This window comes from Enhydra lutris, unplaced genomic scaffold (assembly GCF_002288905.1).
Source record: "Enhydra lutris kenyoni isolate GAN:26980312 unplaced genomic scaffold, ASM228890v2 scaffoldscaffold57, whole genome shotgun sequence".
NCBI lineage: Eukaryota > Metazoa > Chordata > Mammalia > Carnivora > Mustelidae > Enhydra > Enhydra lutris.
In genome coordinates this window covers 4,657,455-4,677,154 of record NW_019154141.1, presented here as the reverse complement: position 1 = coordinate 4,677,154, position 19,700 = coordinate 4,657,455, and the positions used below count along the sequence as shown (strand labels likewise).

Here is a 19,700-nt window from a genome sequence, read left to right as displayed (position 1 = left end):
TTCTTTCTTTTTTTTTTTTTTGAGATTTTATTTATTTATTTGACAGACAGAGATCACAAGTAGGCAGAGAGGCAGACAGAGGGGGAAGGGGAAGCAGGATCCCCGCCCAGCAGGGAGCCCGATGCAGGGCTCGATCCCAGGACCCCAGGATCATGACCTGAGCCAAAGGCAGAGGCTTAATCCACGGAGCCACCCAGGCACCCCCATTGGTTTTCACTTTAAAAGCTTTTTGGAAGATGTCTAGATGTAAAAAGTAGTTCATGGTTATTGATGAGTACAGAAGTAGTGCATCACGTGCTCTGGAAATTGAAATGACAAATTTAAAAAAGACTTCAATATATCCTTGGCTAAAATTAAAGAAAGAAACCACAGATCTAGATGGCATTGGAGGGGACAAACCTGAGGTGAGAAGCAATTTGCTGACAAGGGTACAGGAAACTCTCAAAGTGAGAAATGATCTCAGAGGACTATATAAGGTCTGAGTTAAGGGGCACTCTCTTCCAGAAAGTAAATGTACGGTACACGCATCGGATAGACAACTCTCAACCTTAGGGGAGTTCCATGGCTCTTCTTTTGTAACTTTTAAGGCTTCCATATCTTGTAAAATTCAATTACATTCTCCCTAAAAACTATTATTAATAAAAGCAAGCTGTCCTCTACAAAATGTAGCCACTAACTTGGAGGCTTACTTAAATGTTTACTATAGAAAACTGTATTTGTTAGAATTTACTATCAGATGCATTGGCTGATTCAAAATTATAACTTTGTTTTCCCTGGGGATAGTGACTTAAGAAATATAATTCACGGTCTATGGTGTTACTCATCTCTTTTAGTTAATCTCACCAGTACATAGAAACTATGTAGATTCCCTGGGTGGTATAAAAAATTATCAAATTTAAGGCTAAACATTCTTTCCTCATAGTGCAAATAAAACACAATATGGTTTTTAGCAAACTCATCTTTAAAAACAAAGTGAACTCACACTTTTCATTGTGTCACCCCATTCTTGGAAATTGATAGATGCATGAAAATCTAGAAGGATATATAGCCAGATCTTAATCATTAATCTCCAAGGGGCAAAGTTAGATAGTTTGGATTATTTTCTTTTTCTGTTTTCACATGGAACTTCCTCCATTTTTTGTAATAAAGAAGTCAATGAAACAATGAAATGTTTGTCTTTACCTTTCAATGCTTCCATTTTCCCAGACTTGCTGGTATATTCTTTTTTAACATTTCTGATTCTGAAACGACAGAAGTGGTGTTTACTCAGCTAACACAGAAATAAGTAGGGATCAGGAACAACCCCAGTTAAAGTGACAGATACATCAACGTCTTTATGTGAAATAAGGGATGGCATATCCAGACTACTCAGAAAGACAAAGATTATTTTTGATTAATCGTTTCCCCTTAGAGAGAAAATAAAAGAGTCTTTTTGAAAAGTTCAATTAAATGATTAGTATTTTGCTTAGAAAAGGAGAACATTTTGGAATTATTCTTACTTTCTTCCTCTAGCCTTAGAATATTTGATGTGTTTTACTCTGTGCAAGATCAGTTCATTTATCTGCACTCTTTAACTATCCCCTCCCACCCTCTCCCATTCCCTCCAAACTTGCTCATTAATCAGACCCTCTGTCACCTGCATTTTCTACAGTTCCCTCTCTGATAGCTTCTCTTTGGCCTATAACTCTGCTTTGGATATAATCAGATTTCGCTCCTCCCCTTATTGTAAAACATTTTACAAAATAAGACAAAATAAATTTGCCACATCTACCTTCTCACTTCTCACTTTTTCCTCAGTCACTCTGGCTTCTGAGTCCATTACTGTAGTGAGGCAACATTGCAACAAAGACTGTTTTTTCTATCCTTACTTATGGAATAATGAGTTGCTATTGGTGACACTGTCCTTGTTAAAAGTGTCTACATTCAAGTTACCTACATTCAAGTTCACATTGAACTTACCAGTTTCCCTCCTACCTTCTATCTTTCTAAATGTCCTTCTTCTTCTTCTTCTTCTTCTTCTTCTTCTTCTTCTTCTTCTTCTTCTTCTTCTTCTTCTTGTTATTTTCAATTAGCCAGCATATAGTACAGCATAAGTTTTTGTCATAGTGTTCAATGATTCATTAGTTGCATAAAACACCCAGTGCTCATCCCAACACATCCTTCTCTGTTTCCTTGGAAGGTCCTCTTCATTTGCCAAATACATCATCTTGGTCTTCCACAGGGTTCTCCATGTACATTCTGGTCTTCTCACCTCTAGATCCTCTTGATGAGTTATCTTACTGATTCTTGTGGTTTTAACACCAACCTAAAGTTGACCCTATCCTTTTCCCTGAGCATTAGGCTCCCACAACTAAAGGTTTCATCTGAACATCACATGTGTGTGTTCTCTAAATGAGTGATTACCAAACTTGAATGCATATTAGAATCCCAAAGGAAACTAATGCAGGACAAGGCAGGAACCAGGTTTGACAGATGAGAAATGTCATAACTACATAAGATCAGTGCATCTTCAAATTCAGGGGGAAACAGAATTGAGCCACCCTTTTCTCTGAGCATGAATCAAAATGAAGGTAAAGAAATTTATTCAACCAGGATGCTGGCAGTGGTGGGGGATGGGTAACCAAAGAGTCAGGAAATACGAAAGAGAAAGACTTAAAAGGTGTTGAATCTGACAGGGTGCTTTATCTCTGCCTGTCTTTGAACAGGGAGACACCCATTAAATGGGGGTTTTAGGCTTTATTTTAATAAAGAAACTTCCATTAGAACCACCAGTTGTTTTTGGATTTCAGAGATGAAGATAGCCGATAGCCATTTGTTTGGGGCAGACATCCTGCCTTTGTTCTGGGAATATTGCATGAATGAGCTAAAGTTACAGGAATGGATAGTTGTGCAAGCAAATGTCCCCACAGAAGGAAAAATTGGAAGGGGACTAATAGGTGAGAGGGAGCCAGTTGTGAATAAAAAATAGATATTTTTACATAGGCAAAATAATGATTCTGGGTAGAATTCTTCATGAGTGCTGCTATACTGCCAGATGTGTATAACTAACAGCTGGCTAGGGAAAGAGGAAGTTCTCATTGGTTATAAAGGGGAGAGCACCTGTGGAAAGGAGAATCAACACAGAAATAAAGAGGAAGACAAAACGGAGGGTGATGTCATAATATTATATGGAGCGAAGCAAAAATAATTTTTCTTTTAGGAGCAATCAGGAGACATTGGTGGTCACATGGAAGAGTTCAAAGTAACATTCACAAAGGCAAGTTTGTTCTTTAATATTTTACCCAGGCTCAGCCAGTTGCTGTTGGTCAATAATTCATTTGCCTTACACCCATATGTGGCTGTAAGTGTGATTACCTGATGGCTTCTTTTCCTTGGGATTCTGGAGCTACTGGTTCAAAACAGTCCTCAGAAGGAGGCTCAGACTCTATTTCTTTCTCAATGACATTATTAGTCCTCTGGTTTCGGAAACAAGATGAGTTCAGGAAAAATAATGGAGAATAATGGCGCTCATCCCCATCTAATCAGTCAAAAGGCAATAAAACATTGGATCAGTAACATTAGAACAATAAGTAAAGAAGACTTATTCAGAACCGTACAGAGTATCTGACTTTTAAGCATCATAGAGAAATTCTTTTCTTCCTTACTTCCTATTACTGAAAAGAAAACTTGTCGTGAAGCAAACAATGAAAATTCAAAGGAAATAACATGTTACCACAAAAGTTAAACAGTATAATAGAACTTTCAAGAAAGTATGTATAAGCCAACGTTCTGAAAAAATGTAATAAAAAGGTATTTAGAATGAGTGAAACCAAATATTTGGGGGAAGAGTCCTTACACAGCACATAAAAACAACTAAAACATGTTTGTGAACTTAAATCACTTGACCACAGGGGTACCTGGTTGGTTCTTGATTTGGGCTCAACTCATGATCTCAGGGTGGTGACATCCAGTGCCTCATCAGCCTCTGCCCTGAGCATGAAGCCTGCTTAAGATTTTATCTTGACCGTTGCCCCTCCCCTCCCCTCACTCATGGCGTTTTCTCTCAAAGAAAAAGCAAGAAAAAGAAAAGAAAAGAAAAAAAGAAATCACAAAGCATTAGAGACTGTGGATTCTGAGAAGCAAACTGACGGTTTTGGAGGGGAGAAGAGTTGGGGGCTTGGGTGGGCCTGGTGGTGGGTATTAAGGAGGGCACGTATTGCATGGAGCACTGGGTGTGGTGCATAAACAATGAATCTTGGAACAATGAAAAAAATTAAATTAAATTTTAAAAATTAAAAAAAAAAAAAATCACTTGATCACAACAATAGGGTTGAATATCATACTGAAATTCCCATGGTATGTGAGTGCAAAGTACAGGGAGAAACTGTATCTGTTCAGGATAAATATATTTGCATTTTCCAAATTTGAAACAATGAAGTGGGGTTTGTCACTAAGGACTTTACCAGAAGTCACAGAAAGATAGGGATATATAAAATAATTGCATAAAAACATAAGACAGCTTTAACTACAAAGCAGAAAGAACATAAAAAATAAGATAAATAAATAAGATTTGCAAGGAAAAATGGCATTCTGATTCTAGCACATGTGAAGGAATTCTGGACTTGGGAAATTTTTGTTTGTGAGATAGAGAAAATTTAACTGAGTAACGTAGTTTTGTAAATATGGACAATATATTAAAAAGTTTCAGAATAATGCTGAAAATATTCTAATTTTTATGTTGTTATTTCCTTAAAGGATGGACATCTCCCCTTCTGAAATGGTCCTCCCAAGGGGAATCAGTGAGAACCTGATTATTTCACATCTGAGGCCCTTTCTAGCTATTTAGTTACAATCGGCCCCACATTCTTGTTGGACTATTTTTTTTAAAGATTTATTAATTTATAGAGAGATAGAGCACAGGGAGGGGGCAAGAACAGAGGGAGAGAATCTTAAGCAGACTTCCCGCTGAGCAGGAAGCCTGACACCAGGCTGGATCCCACAACTCTGAGATCAAGACCTGAGCTGAAACCAAGAGTCAGACACACAACTGAGCCCCCCAAGTGCCCCAAGAACTATTTAATAAGAAACACTTTCACTGTACAATGGCTCTACATTAGCCAAAGCCATGTTAAGAACTAATTTATTTCAGCCTGTTCTAAAAAAAAAGTCTTAAATATCTTTCTTTAAAAACATGTTCTGGGATTCTTGAAAAAAAATTAACATTATTTAATTACTGTGTATTTGTAATGTATATTATTAAAACCAGAAGAATAATTGTTTTTACATTTAAATTCAAACCATTAAAACTCTGAAGGAGAAATTAAGAACTCATTCAGCTTGTGATGGGAAAAATTTGTTATTCTTTATTTCTTAATATACATTTATATGACCTTCAGTAAAAATATACGGTGTGATCAGTATGTGCAGGAGTCAGAGAAAAGACACCTTTACTTACAGGGTAAGATTTTGTCAAAGTATAATGCCAATGCCAAGTAGAAAAGTGCATCAAAAGCCAAAATGGAAAAAGTTGCGATCATTACATATGAGTCTCCTGAAGGGTCAGGAAAAATTATACCATTCATAGTATTATCCAAGTAGATAATCTAAAATTTGGACAAAAATAGTAATTAATAAATATTTAAGATAAATAAATATTATAATAATTTGGCATAGCAGCAAGAATTATCATTTTTTAAGTAGCTTTTTTGAGAAGCCCTTATAATGAAGTTATTGGTGTAACTATTTCTATATGACAGCAATCCAAGGATTATTAGAATGAAGTACCAACTTAATACCAACTTAAAAAATGCAATATTCTAAGAATAGGAATATTTTTTAAAGATTTTATTTATTTATTACAGAGAGGGAGCACAAGCAGGAGGAAGGGAAGGCAGAGAGAGAAGTAGACTCCCCACTGAGGAGGGAGCCCAACACAGGGCTTGATCCCAGGACCCTGGGAATCATGACCTGAGCTGAAGACAGACACTTAAGGGACTGAGCAATTCAGGTGCCACTAAGAATAGGAATTTAAATTAAATTAAATGATAATCATAAAGTCATTGCAATATTGCAAAATATCTATGCAGCAAAAAATAGTCATTTTAGAAAGAATATGAAGAATTATTTGAAGCATCTTAGTAGGATAATGATAAGAAAACTTCTTTTTCTAGTTATTACTGCAAATAAAGGTATGTTTATAATTCTGTCATGTAACCATAGGCGTTGCACTCTAGGTATTATTCTAAGGCTTTTTAAAATACCTCATTTAATCCTCATCATAACCCCCTGGGGGAAATCTTATTATTTTTATGTGCATTTTACATATGGTGAAAGTGAAGCAAATAGAAATTGAGTAGCTTAAACAACGAAAGTCAAAATTACATAGTAAGGAGCAGCAAAGGTGAACTCAGAACAAAGGAAGTCCAGCTCTCAAGCTTAGTTCCTCGCACTAGACAATATACAACCCTATTTATGTTAAAATCTTAACATTCAATGACAAATTTGAGTTTATTCTGGGAACACAAGTCTGGGTTGGAATTTTAAGATCAATCTATGTAATTCAGCATAAAACAGATTGAAGGAGACACTAATGTGGCTAATCGTTGAACATGCACAAAAATCATTTGACACAATTTAATATCCACTTATAATGAAGAAAGTCTCTTCACAAACTAAGAAAATAAGCAATCTTCTTTAACCTGGTAAAACAGATGTACAAAGACCAACATCAAAAGTCATGCTTATTACGAAATGTTAAAAGCTTTTCCTTTGCTTTCATTTCTATTCAACATTGTACTAAAGGTCCCAGTCTCCATGATAAGACCAAAAAAAAAAAAAAAAAAAAACTGGCATAAGAACTGCAAAAAGGAAAAAACTATCATTATTTGTAGACATCATGACTATATGTAAGAAAATCCCAAAATAAAGCTCAGAAAAATACTAGTTTTAATAAAAGAATATAGCAAGAATACTGGATACAGTGATTTCTGTTTTTTACAGAAATCAGTTGCATCTCTACATTAACAACAAACATTTAAAGATAATAATTTAAACACACATACTATTTATAATGGCATCAAAAGTATCAGAAGCTTTGGAATATATAAAAAATGAGTCAGAGTCATGGGATCCACTCCTGAGATCGACTCCATGCTCAGTGGGGAGTCTGCATGAGATTCTCTCTCTCCCTCTACCCCTCCCTGCTGCAAGTGCTCTCTTCCTTTCTCTCTCACATTCTCTCTTTCTCTTAAATAAAAAACTAAGTTTCTTTAAAAAGTGTCCATTTCCCTCAAATTGATTGAAAAATTCAACTGTACCAAAATGTCAACAGCTTTGTGCACACATACATAGGTGCGTGTATAACTTGATAAGTTAATTCTAAAATTTACATCATTCAAAGACCCTAGAATAGAAAAGACTTTCTTGGAAAAGAAAATCAAGTGGTAAAATTATTACTAGCAGATATCAAGACAGATCAGTAAAAGCAATTAAGACAATGTGGCAACAGAGCAAGGACAGACAGGTCAATACATGATTGGTTGAGCTGTGACAAAGGAAATACTGCAATCCATTCAGGGAAAGAATGCCTTTTCAATAAATGAAATAGGAGAAATTGGATATTCATGTAGAAAAATTAATATTCTTTCTACCTGTAGATACACAAAAGTTATTTTGAAATAGATTTTGTATCTGAATATAAAAGCCTAATCAACTGAGCTTTCATATAAAAATGGGGGAATATCTTTATAATCTTGGGGAATGCAATGATTTCTTAAAGGTATAAAAGCAGAGAAGAAAACTCTCTACAGAGAAGAAAACTTGACAAACTGGACTTTATCAAAATTAAGAAACTTGTTCATTAAAACACCATTAAAAGAGTAAAAATGTCAGCAATGAGTAACCGAAAAATGTCTCATATGCAGGATATATAAGAAATTCCTACAAAGTAATGAGGAAAAGATTAAAAAAAAGTTAGGTAAAAAATGGGGGAAAAGGGAACCTGGATGCCTTAGCTGGTGAAATGTCTGCTTTTGGTTCAGGTTTCCATCCCTGCGTCCTGGGGTTCCATCCCTGCTCAGGTTCCATCCCTGCTCAGCAGGGAGTCTGCTTCTCCCTCTGCCCCTCCCCCCCTCATGTTCTTACTTTTGCTCTTTCTCTCTCTCAAGTGAATAAATATAAAATCTTTTTTAAAAAATGGGGGCAAGACCCGGATAGGCACTTTATAAAAGAGAAAAACCCCAAAATACCTCTACACATACGAAAGAGAATTAAATTTCATTAAAAAAATCAGGAAAATGCAAATTAATACCACAAAGTTTATTCCCACAGATCTACCGGAAAGGCTAAAATTTGGACAACTGACAATACCAAAGGCCAGTAAACATGTGTAACTCTGAACTCTTGGTGCAAAAGTAAATTGATGCAATCACTTTGGAAAACTATTTGGCAGTAGCTATGATGATTAAGATACATATCCTAAGTCCTGCTATTCAACTCCTACATAGATACCAAAGAGAATTGAATGCCCATATTCACTAGGAAACATGTGTAGGAATTTTTTTTGGCAGAACTAATATTAGTCAAAAACTGGAAAATATTTTTGTTCATCAATAAGAAAATCGATAGCACAGTCACACAACTGAATACTACATGAGACTCTACTACAGTGACACTCCAACTGTGGGGAAGATCTGAAAACACAATGCTGAATGGGAAAAAAGCCAGATCTAAAAAAAAAACAAAAAACAAAAAACAAAAAAAAACAACAAAAAACACTTTGTAGAGTAGCACTTATATAAAGTTGAAAACAGGCAACACTAAAAAATTATACTCAGAAACACACATTAGGCGATAAATGAAAAGGCAAGAAGTGATGATCACAACACTTTTATCTTTAAGAGGAAGGAGTGTTTGGAGACTTGACATTGTGGCATCCTTCTACTTCTTGATCTGGTTCATGATTATTTTGATAAACTTAATAATTATTTGTTAAGCTCTTGATAGTTCTGAAAACTTCTCAGATTTTAGATTTCAAACAGGTTTACACAACAATTTTTAATAAACTAGAGAATGCCTTTGTTATGTAAAGTACAAGGGAAGGGAAACAGTTGCATATGAAATATAAGAAGAGAATACTTCAAAATGAAAATACACCCAAGATGTGAAAATCTGTCTTAGTCAAGATGTTTTAATCAAGTTTCCTGGTATGATGATGATTTTTCTATAATGCAATGATAACATTTTCAAATCTAGCTTTAGGGGAAAAAAACTGTTTAGAATAAATGCTCTTATTTTGAAAATGTTTGACTGTGAAGAGTCATGAAATAGCAAATTCTTTTGAAAGTTCAGTAATAAACGAATTAACTATGTTCTTACCTTACTCATTCCAGCAGTGAAGGCAAAAGGGCTACAAAAACTCAAAATCCACTCCAGAGAGGAAGGAAGTTGTCTATAATACACAGTGAATCCCACACCCCCACAAAAGATATTGAGGAGAAACATAACCAAATTGGTGAGGAGAGTTTTCTTTAACAACACGCTCATCAGGAACGTTAGAGCAATCTGAAAGAGAGAGAGAAGATAATCTGGTCGTTCAACAGATTTAGTTCACCGAGAATTGGCAGCACAAAAAAACCTGGATCTTTACATCACAAGTATTTATCAGTGAGACAGTGATGAAAATATTTATGTATAACAATGATCAGCTCTTGCCTCAATGCTTTAGTAAAGAGAATCCTTTTTTGCCCTCCTCAGCTACTGGGCTTTTGTTGTTAAAGAAAGGGCAGGGGAAAAGCTGTCTGAGAGTTGGGGAAAGAATAGATATGCAGACCTGGAAACATTGAGAGAACCTACATTAATGTATTAACAAAGAGCATCTATGTACCGTCTGCAGAATTTAGAGGCTCCTGTTTTAGAAGAAGGAAGAGGCATGACATGGGGAGTGCGGACAAGGGGGAGTGTCAGAGGGAGATACTGTGAAAGCTACCACGTTACAGAGAACTTTGGGGAAAGGAGATGGGTCTACCCCTCAAGGGCATCCTCACTAAAATATTCTAGAAAAGCCTTAGAGTTGGGACACCTGGGTGGCTTAGTTGGTTAAGCTGCTGCTTTCAGCTCAGGTCATGATCTCAGGGTCCGGGGGTCAAGTCCTGCATCGGGTTCCTTGCTCAGCGGGGAGGCTGTTTCTCTCTCTGCCTCTGCCTGCCTGCTTGTGCTCTTGCTCTCTCTCTCTCTCTCTGATAAATAAATAAATAAGATTAAAAAAAAGAAAAGAAAAGCCTTAGAGTCAAAATATTTTCAGAATCAGAGTTTTTTTTTTCTTTTTGATGCATCATACATTAATTCAGACCTTTATGCAAAAGAGAGGTCCAATTTTATTTACATCATTTTCTCACACTCATAGACTTTCTGAAGCAAACACACACACACTAGACATGAAGGAAATAACTGTAGTAACCTCCAGAGAAATTATTTTTTGCTACAGATAGCTAAGATCTAAAACAGAGAATGTGGTAATACATGTATGAACTTACCAAAGATAAGCCATATAAGAAAAAGAGTGTAAATATGACCATGAAGCCCGTCATGACTATAATTTGGGTAGATGTTATAATAACTGTAATCATTATGGAAATAATGAAGATGAAGGTAGCATAGATTAAGCCGCAGGAGAGCCTAAAAAAAAAGACAAAAAGTTATTTCAATGATTTCAACTTCATTATGAAATATTTGAAACATACAAAAATATCTAAAGAACAGCACAATATTTACCCTTCTACTTGCCACCTAGATTAGTAACTACAGTATTACTAATCAACCACACTGGCATGGCTGTACGGCTATCTACTGGCTAGGCATCAGCTCTGTGCTCACATATTGTATAAATGGGATGAATGCTACATAAATTGTATCATTTTGTATGTGTCCTTCTGCTGCTTGCCGTTAACAATGTTATACATTGCTGTGTAATATTTCATTGTCTGAATATTACCCAAAGTTTTCCTCATCATAGACATTTTTCAGGTTGCTTCCAATTTTTATTTCTGGTGCATGGTTGCTAAGAACACGCTTGCACTTAGGAAAGAAAAACAAAATAAGGTGAAAATTGAGAGGGAGGCACACCAGAAGAGGCGCTGAACTCTAGGAAACAAACTGAGGGTTTGCTAAGGAGGGCATGAGTGGAATGAGTCCTGGGTGTTATATGCAACTGATGAAGCACTAAATTCTGCCTCTGACATTAATTAAAAAAAAAAAAAGAAAGAAAGAAAGAAAGAAAAGAAAAAAGAACATCCTTGTATGTATCTTTTTTGGAAAAAGCACAAAAATTTCTCTAAAGTGCAATGGCTGAATTGAAGGGAATAAGCTTTTGTGTGTTTGGTGCTATCACATATTACTGAGATATTCTAATTGTAGATGTGGCAGGAAATATAACAGCTACTGATCAATCCAGGAACCATGGAAGCATTGGGGGCAGATGATAATTTGAACATTTTTGAGGATCTCAGCTAGTGGGACCTCCACTCTCCCTAATAGTAGAAAATCGAAATTTTATAACTCCATAAAGCCCATCCTATTATTGCTATTCTTATTTATGATTTCTTTCTTAAACTGATATAAATAATGGTATGCCCTTCAGTGTTCACACTGCTTTGGTTTAGATGTGCTGGTGTTCACATGTTTATGAGGTAGTTATTAAGAAATAGTATTCAGTCTTGGATCTATCAAGCCTGCAGGGTGTTTGAGTCCAAGCCTCTCATTTTCCAGATAAGTGAACTGTAGTTCGTATTGTACTTAATGGGCCTTTTCAGGGTCAACAAAGTATATCAATAACAAAATTAAGATTTGTTGCAGCCCTTCCTAGTTCACAGCTCCTTCCTCTACATAAAATTGCCTAACTAAATGAGAATTCAACAGCTGAAAAAAATAGCGAGACTATTAAAACCAGGAACTTGCATCAACATGTCCCAGTACAACAGGTTTAATTACTGCTTATTCAACTTCTTTTTAAAGGTCATGTCATTACAATGATTCAGCCTTTGTTTGAAACATCAGCATTTTTGGAAAGCATATGGCATTCTGCAGAATCCACTTCCTGAGTACAGAAGGGAACTACTATAGGTAGGAATTGAAAATCTATGGAGTAGGAGAATTAACACATAAAGGAACTTAAAACATTACCTAGAAAAGGGAACTCATTGCAGAGTGTGGGGTGGGGGGAGATGTTAATAAAGCAATAAAAACCTTCATGATAAAAACGCAGTAATTCAGACATCACATAAAGTAATTTAACAAAGTAACTCAGAAATTCTCATGCACTTCACATTTATTACATTACTTTAAAAAAGGCTGCCATAAAATTTATTTCCAATAGACACCCTATACTTAATAAAAATATTTCAGATTTTTTCCCTCTTGGTTTTAAGGACATATAAATTCATTTTGCTAAATTTAGGTTACATGCATAGGAGGAAGTATTTATCCTGAGAATGAACCCACATCTAAATATCCAATACCTTTGTGATTTTAATCTAGAGTTGACTTGTGCCTACCTATTCTCAGGAGACTGCAAGGATGCTGCCCCATAGGATATTCACTGGACTGAAAAATAGTCCTCTTTACACAGACTTCCCCCCCATTCCGCTTTTTCCTCCAAACAGACTCCATTCATTCCTTTGCATTTGCTAAAGTTCCACTGCAAACCAATTTTCTCCTTCCTTTTTCATTTCAGAAAATGTTTCCTCTTTTTTCTACTTCATGATTACGGTATAATAGAATCAAAACTCCCTCCTTTAACCAAATACACTTTATAGAAAATTTAAAATTTCCTAGACCGTAATTTTATTTCAGAGAACATGTGGCTTGCAAATAGTTCCTTATCCATTCCAGATAGTCGACTCCACATTCATAAGCACTAATTTTCTTTCTTTTTTTTTTAAAGATTTTATTTATTTATTTGACAGAGATCACAAGTAGGCAGAGAGGCAGGCAGAGAGAGAGGAAGGGAAGCAGGCTCCCTGCTGAGCAGAGAGACGGATGTGAGACTTGATCTCAGGACCCTGGGATCATGACCTGAGCCGAAAGCAGAGGGTTTAACCCACTGAGCCACCCAGGCGCCCCACAAACACTATTTTTCTTGATATGGGTACTATACAAAGAAATATCGTCTAGGATTCAATGTTGAAAATGTTAAGCTTCTTTGGGGGTAAAATAAACAGATTATTTTTCTTTTTTTTTTCCTTTTCCTGGATAACATGGATTTTGTAACTGACTGCGTTGCAGAATTCTCTGCTTTGGCCTCTTGGAAGCTTAGAGCTCACATGATCTGCATTTTTACCTGCTAGTCTTACCTACTTATCATTTTGTTAGGTCCTTGTTTCTACTCCTCAATTACTTGTTTTTATTGTAATAAAAATACATGTAGACAGATAGATATATACATAAATATACATATATTTAAATATATTTAAATATTTAAATATAATTTAAGTGCTGTATGTGCTGGCCACATTTTCAACATACGGCATTTAAGTGCTGTAAAAAATACAACCCTCTGCCTTCAGTTTGGGTGGTAATCCCAGCGTCCTGGGATTGAGCCCTGCATGGGGCTCTCTGCTCAGCAGGGAGCCTGCTTCCCCTCCCTTCTCTCTGCCTGTCTCTCTGCCTACTTGTGATCTCTGTCTGTCAAATAAATAAATAAAATCTTAAAAAATATATATATCCCTCATGACCAAACCTCTGAACATAAGCTAGCCATTACAGGGTCATACTTTTTCAACGTGAGGAGGTGTGGAGAAATCAAATGATAACTGTGGGCAGACGAAGCAGGAGAGTTGCAACCCGGGCAGCTGGGTTGGAGTCCCAGCTCTGGAACACATCTTCCATTTGATATTGGGCAACTCTTTTACCCTCTTTGATCTTCCTGGAACCTCGATCATAGCATTAGTGTAACATACTTTGGCGTGGGAAAAGTGCTCAGCAAATCATAATCGCTATTTTGCATAACAAAATTTTAAAAGGAGTAAATCAAAAAATCAGCACAAAAGAAAAAAATAGCCAATGTGTCAAGCTTAACTGTAATGTTGTGAAATAATAACACATTTTTACTGCTTTCAAATTTCTGATTATTCATTTGCACTCACCAGAAGGCTGATTCTTGCAGACCCATTATTTTCATAAAATCCTTGCACTTTTTTCTCTCTTTTGTAACATTGAGTGATACAAAATATATAAACGGGAAAAAGTAAAGCAGGCAGTAGAAAATAAACAGCTCCTTTTGAAGAACGTCTTTATACATAAAAGGTAAAGTCTTCATATTTACAGCAGTAATTGACATCAACTCTTCCACCACAGAGTGATTTGTTGTGATCTACAGTAGGGTTTAAACAAGCAAAATCATTATTTAAAAAATAGAAACTGGTGAAATCTGATTAAGCTATGGAGATTATAGCAATATCAATTTCCCGATTTTAATATTATTCTGTGGTTATGCAAGATATAACAAGAGACACTGTGTGAAGGGTACAGGGACCTCCCTGAACATTGTTTCTGCAATTTCTTGTCATTCTGGAACTACTTGAAAATTTAAAGTTAAAAACAAAAACAATGTGTTCCTTTGCCTAAATCCAATTTCAGCATATGTTTTTTGTTTTGTTTTAAGATTTTATTTATTTGAGAGAGAGAATGTGAGAGTGTGAGAAGGGAGATGGTCGGAGGGAGAAGCAGACTCCCCACGGAGCTGGGAGCCCGATGCAGGACTGGATCCCAGGACTCCCGGCTCATGACCTGAGTCGAAGGCAGCCGCTTAGCCAACTGAGCCACCCAGGTGCCTCAATTTCATTATATAAACAGGAAATCCTGAATACATGTCATCTTTCATCACAACCTGGATGCCTATGGAATTAGCTTACATTAACTTTAAAACTTTCGTTACCTGTATAATAGCAGCATTAATTGCGGCTTGTAAAGCCACAAATCCACTACTCCAGTATTTGGACAAAGAACAGGAATGCTCATCATCATCCAGATTCCAGCAATGAGCTATGAGCCCAAAGAAGAGCATAACCAACATTATCAGGTGAAAGCAATTCAAGAATAAAAAATAAGAGTCCAAGAGAAATCAGTCTAGAGAAGGCTCCACCAGTCAGAACTTACAGCCACACGGAAAAAAAGAGGAGCAAGTGAAAATTCTTACGGAGGCAACTTTATTCACGGAGACCGTAGCTTCCATAAAAGTCTTAGAAAATAAAAAGACGATGAAAGCAAACACTCTGCTCCAACCATGCTAGATTCCTTGCTCTGTCTCAAAATGCTAAATGCACCCTAATGCTACAACCTGTTTTGCTCATATGTTCTCCCTACAGATGGATCCATGGCTCACTCTTTCCCTCTACCCTTATCTCTTCTCAGAAGCAAATTCAGCACAGAGGTCTTTCCTGGCTACCGTAAGTAACAACATCTAAAAGAGCGTTCAGGCTCTGTCTTCTAAGTCTGCTCTATTTTACTTGGTGGTTGTATCAGCCCCTGGCAGAGGGCATTGTTTTTGCCCCACCCCCTGTCCCTCACTGGAGCGATTCAGGCAAGCAGGCTCTACGTTTCAGTCACCTCCATCCTCAGGGCCGGAACAGTGCAGGACACAGAGTGGACACCCAGTGAATGAATGGAGAACAACCAACTCTATTAGCCATATCAATTCTGCTTCCAAAAAGGTCCTCAAAACCATTCCCTCTCCTCAGCTGCCTCCACTCTGGTCCAAGCCGCCATTGGCTCCCTGGTATGTTTCCTTGCATTCTCCCTGACCCCTCTGCAATCCATTCTCTGGGCTATATCCAGAGAGCTCCCGTAGGCCTGGGAGAGTTATCACTTCTCTGCCCTGATTAAAGAACCACCACAGCCCTCCATCACCCTAGCTTTGCAGAACATCACAAGATCTAGGCCTGGGGTAACTTCAGCCCCATTCCTGTTCGTGTTCTCTGTTCAGCTAAACAGCTCTTCTTCCAAATATACTAACAGATGGCTGTTGTCACCCCAAGCCCTTTACACCAGCACTTCCTCTCTCTGAAATACACGGCCTTTAGCACCCTCCCCCTATGTGCTATTCCTTCTCATTAGTTGAAACCTCACTTTGCCAGGCAGGACTTCTCTAATCCCACAGCCAATGAGGAACATCTGGTCTAAGTCTCCTGCTCTCAGCACCTTTTTCTTGCACTTGTCGTTACTGTTCAATGCCTGCCTTTCCTGCGAACCTGAACTTCAGCTGAGGCTAGGACCTCTCAGTCTTCATCACTCTCTGTAACTTTCACCTACGCATTCACTTTACATTAGATGATTCAATAATGTTTTAAGAGTCATCTTCTAGTGGGAAGATAGGACTGACCTTGGAATAAGTTTAGCAATAAAACGTGCTTTCTCTATTTTCTCAGGTTCTCTCAAAAACATCTCTGTTGCCCATCCTGACCTATCCCTTATGTTAAAAACATGAAATGTGCCATTTTATATGGAAAGTCACCTGCGAAAAGATCTTCCTTCAAAAATGGAATGTAATATCCCTGAAAAAATTTTAACTTATAAGAGAAAGTGTCATTGAAGACAATTCCCGCGATGCCTGTGATATTGTCTAGAAGTATTTTATCCATGGATTTTTGGTTCGGTACTCCAACGATCTTTCTTTCTGTGAATGACAAGGTGAAAATAGACATGAAGGGTTATACAGAGTTTCACCACAATGGGATATGATATCCAACTGTGTCATCAGATATTTTTCACTGGAATTAAACTAAAATCATTTTCCATTTAAATTAAACTGATCCCAAAAGACAAGCAGGTGGTTGTTTTTTTTTTTTTTAGTGTTTTAGATTCTAGAATCAGGAGACATGCATGAGAATTTAGTGTTTTCTTTTAATAATGGCAAGTATTATGGCAAGTTTCAGGTCTATAAAAATATGACACTAGGGTAAGTATGTGTTGGAGAATTGGGATACAAAAATAGAGGTAATTGGAGAAGTTATTATACAGTCAAGGGATTTCAGATGTCAGATTTCCTGAAGCAAAGACACATCATCTGAGCTTTGCCTTGTGAGGAAACTAAGACCGCATGCACAGTGACCCTAACAGCCAGCAATGTTACCTGTTAGGAATCAAGGATTAGAGAGTAGACAGCCAAACTGCACCCACTTGCCCAGGAGTGAAACACACATTTTACCATAGTTATCTCAGTTACATAGTGACTTCATTTAGAATGAAAATCTTTAAAGATGTTTACAAAGTATACCAAATGTGGACAGGATATCTTGAGATTATCCAACTTTACTGTTCATGGTTCTGAAATTACTGTTTAATAACCATGACTTCATTTCTCTTACTTAGATGTTTTTTCCTGAGTTATCAATCTTAATCACTGATTTTCCATGTTAAGAACATCTGCACCCACAAATGATGTGTTCTCCTAGACACTATGCTACAAATCTGAAATTATAAATTTATTGTTTTAGGTAAATTCCAGTAGAAATGTAGAACTCCCTAAACTGGAGTCCCATTAAGCTGAAAGGGTTTACAAGGCTACTTGTTATGAGAGAAAGAAAAAGCTAATCATGATACCTAAATAATTCGCATAATAGATCACTGTAAGTTCAAATTAAACACAGTTACATTGTATCAAAAAAGATATAAAATAATGTCAGTAATTCTTTATTGCCATTAGTACACCTACCTTTCAAAAGTGCAAATGCTGTTTTATTCATTACCTCCTGGGTTAGATCAGAGACAGGTGTGTATACAATAGCTATAGAGTTATTAACATGATCTGCCCTTCCCAGATCTTGAGGAGGCAATTCAGGAAAATACATATTTTCTCTGAAATGTGAAAATAGTCCCATGTATAGCCCTAGAAGTATTGGGAGTGCCCATTCCTATAACAGAGGAAAAAAGAATGAATTCAGATGATATTCCCTTAAAAAGTTCAGTCAATACCAACGAACTGTTGAAGACAAATTCCAATTTTCCACTTCATTCTCTGCTTTTCAGAGCAAAGGGAACCCAACAAAAGATGCATACTGAGATCATTGCCATGTATATTATTGTCCAACACTAGAACTAAAATTTGCATTAAATCATGAACTACCGCAGATGCCATCACAGAAACTAACAGAGTGACTAAAAGGACGGCAATTCTTAGGCATGGGCATCTGACTTTACAGTCTATAAAACACAGACTATTCCAGACAGAATTCATGGTGGCAAATAGCAACATTTTTGTCAGTTGTCACATTCTTGTATTGGAAATCAAAGAACATGAAAAGAAACTGAGTGGGAGAGACTGCCTATTAGCTCACCAATATCGGTAATCTCTTCCGGCTTAGCACAATGCTAGACAGCATTCCCAGCCTCTGGAAATTAAGCAGGACCAAGTGATTGAGTTCTAGCCAATGGAATGTGGGCAGAAATGCTATGCACCCCTTCAAGGCCTGGCTCAAGGAACCATGCACAACCTTCTATATTCTCAGTCCCTGTACTTCCTGATCTTTTTTTTTTTTTTAAGATTTATGTATTTATTTTAGAGAGAGAGTGTGGGGGTGGGGAGGGACTAATGGAGAGTGGGGGAGAGGGTGAGACCCTTAAGCAGGGTCTCCACCGAGCACAGAGCCCACTAGGGTCTCAATCCTATGACCCTGAGATCATGACCTGAACTGAAATCAAGAGCCGGACATTCAAACGACTGAGCCACCCAGATCCCCCACATACTTCGGGCCACCTGACTGGATGCAGAGTATCCAGGGGAGGTCTCTAAGGCCTGGGGAGATGGCAGTGTCCCTGCGTGAAGAAGGCTGGGTTCCTAAATGGTTGTGTGGAGGAGACTCCTTCACCTAGCAGACCTACTTCAGTTTCACTGCCAATGTTATTTAGACTATGAGCAGAGGGAAAAATAAATTTTTGCTGAGCTCAGCCCCTAAGATCTGGGGTTATTACCTGTAGAAAGCCTACCTACCTAATGCGAACTGACCATCGGTGGTGTTACTTGGTCATAATTCTTGGAAATAATCTCTGTGTATAAAATCCATGGCTTTGAAAATAAGTCCCCCAAATTAAAATTTGTCGGACTGTCAGCCATCCTTTTTATTATTTCCTTACTCTAACTTTATTACATATGGTAGCAGCTTTAATAGTTGGTATAATTTACCATACAATTAAATTTTCACTTATTCTTTAAAAAAGTGAGTAATATTTTTAGTTTTTGCAATTCTACATTATGTTTCATGGACTGCTATGAGTCTCTTGGTTCAACACGTACGATGGGAGGCAACCTTAAAAACAATAAATCCAGTCTGCTACTTAAAATATAAAATAAGAGCATCATTTGACAGTAAAATACAAGAATGATGTGAGCTGCAGAAAGAGGTAGAGTTTCAAACATACCAATAAACTCTCTCTTTTCATTCTCCATTTCTGAAGAAAATTCTTGTACAGAAGTGCTTGAGTTTGCTGATACACACTTTTCTGTTTCATATGCATTTAGCCTATCATTTAAAAACAAGGAAAAGGTAAACAAGGTGGAACATAAACTAGACAAATAAATGTAATAAGAAAAACCTTGGAGAGTGGGGAAGAAAAGAAAAATCTTGATCATATTTTGGGGGAAAACATTCCCTACCTTTAAGAACAACAAAAAAATGTATTTAAAATATTATTTTAATACCACATGACTGCAAAATTTTACTCATAATAAGCTA

At 36.9% G+C, this 19,700-nt stretch overlaps 1 protein-coding gene across 1 annotated transcript in view; it reads right to left on the bottom strand.

Moving 5' to 3' along the window:
• Positions 1-19,482, bottom strand: part of LOC111158093 (ATP binding cassette subfamily A member 6) — a 56,497-nt gene extending 37,015 nt beyond the window's left edge. The window contains exons 1-10 of the mRNA XM_022519928.1: positions 19,387-19,482; positions 17,680-17,882; positions 16,484-16,641; positions 14,909-15,015; positions 14,118-14,344; positions 10,512-10,653; positions 9,355-9,540; positions 5,435-5,582; positions 3,355-3,517; positions 1,183-1,241 (exon numbers count right to left, since the gene is read on the bottom strand). Of these exons, the coding sequence (XP_022375636.1) occupies positions 1,183-1,241; positions 3,355-3,517; positions 5,435-5,582; positions 9,355-9,540; positions 10,512-10,653; positions 14,118-14,344; positions 14,909-15,015; positions 16,484-16,641; positions 17,680-17,882; positions 19,387-19,482 (1,489 nt within the window). The remainder of the gene's footprint in view (positions 1-1,182; positions 1,242-3,354; positions 3,518-5,434; positions 5,583-9,354; positions 9,541-10,511; positions 10,654-14,117; positions 14,345-14,908; positions 15,016-16,483; positions 16,642-17,679; positions 17,883-19,386) is intronic.
• Between the last annotated feature and the right edge of the window lie 218 nt (positions 19,483-19,700).